The sequence below is a fragment of the Monopterus albus genome, unplaced genomic scaffold (genome assembly GCF_001952655.1).
Source record: "Monopterus albus unplaced genomic scaffold, M_albus_1.0 scaffold72.1, whole genome shotgun sequence".
Taxonomy (NCBI): Eukaryota; Metazoa; Chordata; class Actinopteri; order Synbranchiformes; family Synbranchidae; genus Monopterus; species Monopterus albus.
In genome coordinates, this window is record NW_018127952.1 from 257,892 (window position 1) to 266,512 (window position 8,621).

At 42.5% G+C, this 8,621-nt stretch overlaps 1 protein-coding gene across 4 annotated transcripts in view; it reads right to left on the reverse strand.

Moving 5' to 3' along the window:
• Positions 1-2,959: 2,959 nt before the first annotated feature.
• The window catches only part of mapk6 (mitogen-activated protein kinase 6), a 14,294-nt gene continuing 8,632 nt past the window's right edge, over positions 2,960-8,621 (reverse strand). For all 4 annotated transcript variants that reach the window (XM_020605816.1, XM_020605817.1, XM_020605815.1 and 1 more), the window contains exons 4-8: positions 5,440-5,584; positions 4,927-5,091; positions 4,609-4,804; positions 4,326-4,443; positions 2,960-4,068 (exon numbers count right to left, since the gene is read on the reverse strand). In XM_020605816.1, coding sequence (XP_020461472.1) covers positions 2,974-4,068; positions 4,326-4,443; positions 4,609-4,804; positions 4,927-5,091; positions 5,440-5,584 — 1,719 coding nt within the window. In that variant the 3' untranslated portion in view covers positions 2,960-2,973. The remainder of the gene's footprint in view (positions 4,069-4,325; positions 4,444-4,608; positions 4,805-4,926; positions 5,092-5,439; positions 5,585-8,621) is intronic.

Here is an 8,621-nt window from a genome sequence, read left to right on the forward strand (position 1 = left end):
ACCTTGGCCAAGCAGATCATCGCATTTATACAAGTTATTTCAGTACTTTCCGTTGAGGAAATTCTGTAGAAGTTTAAAACAGTTTCTGGTCTTTCCTGAAACACTGAGTTTTAATTGGCCTTCCAGGACAGAGAATAGCATTCAGGAGATATGTTAAGCCACTGTCAGCTGATGGGCAGGAATTTGACATAGTTGGTGTTTCAAATTTTATTTTTAACCTGACAACACCTGACAGTCCAGGGAAGCCCTTAGAGGGTGAGAGATGACTGTCAGAAGGGGATGAGGGAACATAAGACAGTGAGGTATGTAGGTGCAAGACTGAGGAGACATACACTCTATTAGGTACACCTGTACCTAATACCTGCACCTGTGTATGCAACACTTCCACCTTAACATTTGTGTTTATGAAGCTCAAAAAGTCTGTTTTTGGTGAAACTGTCAAATGTATAAATTCAGTAATGTTTGTTATTGAGGTCATAGTTAAAGGTGGTGTTGTACTGGACTATTTTATAGTCAGAGGTGTTCCTGATATTCTGACCCTCTTGTGTATGTAGCTGATGAGGACAAAAATATAGACACCTCTAAATATAAGTTTCAGCAGAGGATGAAGGAGTCTGTGTTGTGATTGTGATAATGAAGAAGCCTGTGTGGTGTTGATGTGCATACTGACATCGGATCAGAGATGTCGTCAAATTAGAACCAACACGTCCTATAAAAGCAAGATGAGAGAAAGGAGGAAGCTGCAGAAAGTAATGAGACAAGCTGGGGAGAGAAGACCTAGATATGTGGGGCAGTGGGATTGAAAACTGTGAAAAAGGCATTTGCATTTCGACAGTATTTAGCCTGCTGTAGATGGTATTTGTCTTCAGGCAGTGCTCTGATTCTATCACTTCAAACAACTTGGGTACCTTCGCTTTCATCTCATATCTCAGCAGGGTTAAATCACTGTGACTGTCATAGCAGCAGTGAAACCCTAGTCCAGCTGTAGGTGGTTATACTAGAACTCTTCTCTTCCTGTAAGGTTAGATTGTTTAAATAACAGCATACAGTAGTTTCTGGTCTGGGAATTATGAACCATCTTTTACCTGTTTGGCTCTTGGACAAACACTGCACAGGATTTAATGTGTCCTGACAGAGAGGCAGTTCACCATGAGCCTTTGGGTTTCACAAAAAGCAGCTGACTTGTGAAAATGACTCCCCACTCCTACCTATAATCTCAGACTGTCTCAGTGCAACTTTGACAGTGTCACCACAACCTACAGGAGCCCATTATTTCCACACAATCTGTCATCTTGTTGAGTCATCTCTCTCTCATGCAAGTTTTTTGAGAACTACATAAAAGCTGCCTGTGATGGGAAGTGAAATGTGTTTCTGCACCTTTTTGTTAGCACATAAATGACAGAACAGGCAAAATGGAGCAGCTCGAAGGAGGAAGTTTTCTAATGCAATCCTGCTCGTCTACCTGCAGTCTTGTATTTAAAAAGTAGGTGGTAAATCTGCATCCCCGGTCTACAGCTCTGAGATATGAAATAATCCTGAGCTATATTTAACTGGTTACTTAAAGCCCAGCACTCAGTGTAATTCAGTCTGCCTACTTGGAAAGCAAGTGGAATCTAGAGATGGCAGCACTGCAGTCAGCACTTCAAAGTCAAGTTACAATAACACAGTGTATGAGGTCAGAGCCACAAAGAAGAGAAAGCAAAACTTATCTCTTTGCCACTAAATCTTTATTTTGAGATATTTTGTAGAACAGGGGAACCAATGATTACAAAAAAGTCCAGAAGTGTTCTACATGCTACACCTTAACCTAATCCATCATGCTTGCCTGAAAAAAGTACACAGAAGTTTAACAAAAAACGTACAATTAAAACCGACGTACAATACTCACCATTACCTTTATTTCTGATGTACCTTTCTCTTGCCTCCATGCACACAATTTTTTACATTTAGATAAAAAAAAAAAAAATTAAGACTTAGGCGCTTCTTGAAACCGTAAAGCAGTTTTTTTCCACTAAAGACAGAACGCACCTATAAAAAAAAAAAAAAATATCCAAAAAAATTGATGGAAAATGGAAAGCCTCAAACTTCGTTCAAAACACAAGATGAATTTGCTTCCTACCATAAAACAAAGAACTGCCGAAATGAAAATGGAGGTCTGTCCAACTCTGAGCTTCAATAATCACATTGAAATAACATGTTTTGATCAAATAAATATCGCACATCTGCTAAAAATAAATAATGATTACTGAAACACCTCACTATGTTAAATGTTAGAGTGAGACAGATTTCATATAACGTGACCACTTTATGTCATGGTATGAGGATGGTCGTGTGTAAAGCACTAGCGTGGCTTCGAGTGTCTCTCGCGGCTGTTACCTTGAGGTAGATAACACATTTACATTAACGCCGACGATAATGGTTGCTGCTGGCATCATGTGTCACATTTACAGTATGAAAGGGTTATTAAATTTTCTTTGGGGAGCAAATGTAAAGTTTAAAAAAAAAAAAAAAAAAAAAAAAAAAAAACAACACTCACGCCAGGTGTTTGAAAGCACTTTAAAAGCCTTACAGCAATGTTAACGTCTACCATCCTTCCTTAAGTCACACCTAAACAGCTGAACCTCATCCTGTACATCACCTCCTCTCATCCACTTTTCTTCCAGATACATCTCACCTGCTCTCTCTTCAGCTACAGTACTTATGCAAGTGTGTGAGTGACATACCAGGTTAGCAATGAGGGTGTAGACATTAGCCCATACGAAGGCCTGGTGATCAAGGCTCAGAGTGATGACAAAGAATCTTTAAATAAAATAACTAACCCTCTCAACTCTTAAAAAAATAAAATAAAATGAAATTAATAAGTAACCATAATAAAAAAGGTATGAAATGATTCAAGTACAACAATATACCATATTCTTAAAAAAAAAAAAAAAAAAAAAAAAAAAAAGGCCCCCACTGTGAGGGATATATTTCTTAATTAAGATGCTTCAAGATACTGCTGTATGTTTTGTGGGCGATCTGTGGGGAGCATTTGACAGCGCAGGGGGTGAGAGAGGCCTGGATAGATTTTAGAGGCAAGTCATCGGTGCTGTCAAAGCCAGGCAGAGCCAGTGTGTCCAGCTGCATATTAAGCACAATCTCCGTGTTCCTACTGAGGAAGCTCTCGTCCAGGTCTCTCCCGTCCAAGGGCTCTGTCTCCGGGTGGACCACAGTCTCTGCGACTGCCTCTTCGTTCCGGCTGAACAGGCGGTCCAGGTAGCTGGTGTAAGTGCTCTCGTTCTGGAAGTGGTCCTCTTTGCGAATGTCCCAGCACACTTCGTCTATCAAACAGCCGTTCTCCCCGGCTCTCTCCCCACAACCGAAGCTCTCCCAAGGGTGAGAAGGCCAGACGCTGTCCCCGCTGACTCCCCCCAACCCCCCTCCACCTAACTGGGCGAGGTTAACCAGGCACTTCTCCTCCTTCTCCTGACTTATGGACTTGGACATGGAGCTTGAGCGGGGAGCCTCCAGCTGGGAGACCGAAGTGTTGAGCTCATTCAGGAGGCCCACCTCGTTGAGCAGGGCCACCTCTTGACTGGGCTCTGGCAACAGGCTCAGTTTAATGGTGCTGGCGATGAAGGAGTCAAAGTCAAAGCCTTGGTTCTGCTGGCTCTGAGGCTTCTCTGTCTGGTGTTTCTCTTGCTCACTATCCTTCTGTGTGGGACCCTGGGCCTTTTCAGGCCCCCGCAGGGCGATCTGGGCCTTCACCAGCCCGTTCTTTTCACACTTGCTCTTGGACTTGCGGTCGGCCTTCTCCTTACTCTGCTGCTCCTTCCAGTTGGAAAGGTCGATGATAAGCTTGGGTTCATAGTAGTGGTTGACTTCACTGTCCCTCCAGATGAGGTTGTCAAGGTAGGATGGTGACACAGCCTTGTAGTTACAGGTGTGGCTACACTGCAAGTCACAGTATTTGTTCTCATGGTGATCATCTGGCCAGGATCGCTCTGGCGGGAAAAGACTGGAGTAGTCAAAGGATGGCTCATCCAGAAACTTCTCCCGATCTACATCAGCATATTTACGAGGATCCACCTGCAAGCAAAACAACAGCCACCATTTAGCATTTATCTCATCAAAAACTAAATTTAAAATCAAAACTACAAATGTTATCCAATCTACATGTCAAATTGGACACTACTTTCCATTTGTTACGCATTCTTTTTAGAGCAATACAAGACACAACCTATGTACCCTTGCATTTGGGAAGCATAATTTCATACACATTCAAACTAAAATGAAATAAACATGAGAAACTGTTTTAAAAGTAGCATGCACAAATTCAAACAGACCTGGACCTCCTCCTCGTCTGTTACATCAGAGAGTGCTCGTGGGTCAACCTGAACTTCATCTGGATCGTGGGTGCTGTGCAGGTGCCAGTCAGCCTCTGACAGCTGGCTCTCGTGAAACCTGATACAGTATATAAAAAAAACAAACATTCTAGTATACAAACACAGAAGTACAGATGACACAAAAAGCACCAGTAGACGATCTAACCATGAAAGCACACCATTTAACTAATAAAAACAAAACACACACATAGGTGTTGTAGGGGGAGTTAGTGAGCAACCATACCTGTCCCAGATGTGGCTGTGGCTCTGGTCCATGAGCAGGATATCATCTACTTCGTCCTCAATATGGAAAGGGTGCAGAGAGACAGGCTCATCCAGGGGGAAGGAGTAGTCAGCCATATAGGGGTGGGCCAGGGCCTCCTCCGCAGTCAGACGATCCATGGGGTTAAAGGTCAGGATCTTCTCCAGGAAATCCAGGGCTACACAGAGGGAGGACATGAGATGTGATATACGAGAGATACAACCCCGAGCCCCATCATCTGTGATTGAGTATTTCATGAACCTGCGAGTACTTCTGAATGAATAGGTAAGTGGTACTCACCCTGTGGACTGACGTCAGGCAGCAGTTTGGCCAGAGGTGTGCGAGGCTTAGACATGTCGTTGCGGATGAATACTGGGATGACGCTGTGGAGCTCCTGTCGGTCTTCCTCTCGCAGTACAGGGATGGACTCCAAGATCAGCTGCATCTGCTCCAGCTCGTGGGCTCCTGAAACACCAGGAAGATGAACATCAGGTGTTTTCTTACACAAGACTCAACATCTACATGACTGAATTTGTTTAAAGCCAGGCTGAGCACAGCAGATCATGGGACCAGAGATGTTATTTGCCTTGTGTTCAGCTCAAGGCAGTTTCAACAAACAACAGTTACTCTTCCAGCTCCAGCTAGATTTGCAAAGGGGAGAATAAGGGTAAGTAAAAGCTGATGCTACTGTCTGAATGAAGACATGCTGACTAAGAGGGCGAACATTTTACCAGTCAACCTGCTTCAAAGTCTGCTTGCTGATACGTCTGTTTATAAGGCAAGTCAAACATAAGAAACTGAGTTAACATTTACCCGCAAAGAGGGTTTTTCCCGTGAGCATCTCTGCAAAGATGCAGCCAGCGGCCCACATGTCGATGGCTTTGGTGTAGTTGTTAGGAGAGAGCAGCAGACGAGGAGATCTGTACCACTTGGTGACCAGACCTTCAGAGAGATGACCCTGTGTCAAAAGGAGACACCCTTAGTCTGGAGAAAATAACAGGTACAAGAAAACAGGACTTACATTCATATTTTCATAAGCCTGTCCTTGTTTGTGAACTGTTGTGCATCATTTGGTTCATTCACAGTTAAGGGGCTCTAAACTCGGTTTCTCTCAGTAAAAGCTAAATGTTAACATGATTTCAAGTACCTCCATATTGAACATGTTACTGCTGTTAACATTAGGGATGGGCATTTCAAGCTAAAATAGAAAGTCACTTTCGGCTTTTCCTGTTTAGGGGTCGCCACAGCGAATCGTCACACTGACGACTTGCATGTTAACATTTGGCACGTATTCTACGCTGGATTCCCTTCCTGACACAACCCTGACTCAAACCCGGGCCACAGCGGCAAGAGCGCTGCGCCTTAACCACTAGCCTAACAGGGATGGCTTTAAGCTAAAATGCTATTCGATATTTGCTGGGAACTATTTTACAATTATGTGAAGATCACACACTTCAAATATTCAAAAAATTCATTGCCCATCCTTAGTTAACATGATTTACAGAACAAAATATGCCTTCTGAATTTCGCAGCCCCCATGCAATTTCCTTAACAGACCTCCTCTGTGCTGGTCACGTACACAACACAACATGTTCAGCACCCATTCTGAGAAATGACTCATAAATAATCTGACCAATGTGAACAAGGTTATGGTGGAGAAATCCATTCAGCTGGCTTAGAGCACTGCAACAGGTGCAAATTAGGTTAGCTTGAAAGACTATCAGGTCATTGCATAAGGATAATTCTGTGAAAAGATAGACTTTGAACTAAAAGGAATGATTAGTTTCAGCTCAGGGCATGAAGTGCATCATGTAAAGGTTCTAACTCTCCCCTTACTTCTGATTTCTAAGTGGGCCACTCATGCATAAAGAGATATATGCACACACACAGGCATTAAAGCAACAGCCATCTCAATACGTCTGGCAACAGTTAGTAACTGAACCACCTGATTTTGATCAGACCAGGCTGACATTTAATGACTCATCTCAGGCTTCCTCGGTGTATCAAGCTGCAGTTAGTCACAGCAACCTTTAGCAGGTCTGACCAGATGTCAGTAAAAGTAGGTGGTGCCTCCATTTCCAGGACAAAGCTGTACTGCTTCATAGAGGCAGGTAACTTGAGACTAAAAGAATAGACTACCTCGTTGCCACTGAGTTTACTTTAGTCATAACCCATCTGCCCACACATAAGTGAGTCGTTTCAACCAGTGAATCTCAAGATTATAAATAGAGGGATTCATGGAGTTTCACTGCAATGTCAATGTGCTGGACATATGGGCCTAATTAATGGATAAGCAGTTCATTTCAAACTTATTGATGGCTGTTCATCATATTCCTGCTTCTTTTGGTTATTGAGCAGTTATAAAATTTGTAATAGATGAAAAAAACTAGTTTTTTTTTTTCTTGGGGGGCGGCGTGGATGAAGCTAGACACCAAATTTCCTCATTTCAACTTGAGTATTTTTCTTGTCATTTCCTGTGAGGTCTGGTGCCAGACAGGCTTGTTGCTGGCAGAGTTGTGGTTTGAAGTTGTGTGTCGTGCAGGATGCTTGTGTGGCAGAAAGGACCCCTGTGAACCCTCTTCTAATAACATTCCTCAAAATGTCCCAGTTATTAAGTCTACAGCATCCCGCATTGCTGAATTTTACACTGAGTCACAGATAAGCACAACCTCTTACATTTAATAGTTTAAGTTCACAGTACATTATCTGTATGTCCCTGACAAATTTGTCTTGCACTTCTATTTTTCTCAGAAGACAAGACTTAGATATGGTAATTGGTTTGTCAACTTCAACGCAATTCATCCGACATGTCTAAACAATGTTCCATACAAAACAGACTGGATTTCGCCACTAAAAATGTGCTTCCACACTAAGCATAAATGCAAACATTAAATGTGAAACACTATAACCCCTTTTAGACATGGTACCTGGGAATTGGTGGGCTATATGTAGCCATGTATCAGTTGCTCTTTTGACATTCAGATTCAAACATAGAGCTGCTGTGTGCTAAATTCCCAGCAAGGCTTTGTTCAAATACAGCAGGACCTAGCTGGGTACAGCCACAGCACTCATGATATATCCAACATTGTGCGAGACAGCATGGAAGATAAGTAGTCCTTTGATTAGCATGTCAGCCCAATTTCCAGCCACTCTGCATTAGCTCATGCTGCTAAACTGCATTTTCTCTGTACTCATTCAAAATGAACTTTGTACTAACTAGTGGCATTATGACCTTTATACCCTTATGCACAAATTTCACTGCCAGTGTAAAATATATGCCACTAACAGAGAGAGAGAGAGAGAGTGGTGGCCAAGCTAACTGTAGAGTGAATAGAGAGAGGGCGAGAGACTGCAGCGTTAGTTGGAACAAAGTAATGAAACAGATAAAATGTTGTGTGTTGTGCTATAGCACTGTTGTCATCTTGACTGTGCCTTTACTGGCAAGTTGACCATTCTAGTTCAGACACATCCCTGGTTAGAATGCAGCAGGTTATTTGACTAGATCCATCCAACTGCTGGTAACATTTTGCCAGCTACAGGACTGGGGGCTTTGTTCAGACAGCCTAAATGTGAAATATTTGGCAAATTCCTGTCTAGGGGTGCATGTCTGACAGGGGCCTATGTTAGCAAGCCTCAATAAAACCCAAAACAGTTTACTCAAAACAACCGGTGCTAGACCTGAGCAAAGCTCCCACAACAAGACGAAGATGTGACTGGAAAAAGGAGGTAACATGGGGCTGAAGTTGGATGAGTGCATGTGAATTCTTGTCATTCTTGATCCTGAGACAACAGAAGTACCCACCTTAAGGTTCACACAGACAGAAACAGCTTGCTTTTTAAAAACAATAAAAAAAAAAAAAAATAGCACAGAAACACAGGTACACTTGCCAATCTCTAGACAGCATACTAAAAACAAAGTCATGCAGCATTAATAAAAGCCTGGAGGGAAATCATGAGGAGTTGTTTATTATTAACAAAAGAAATATATAAAAGTA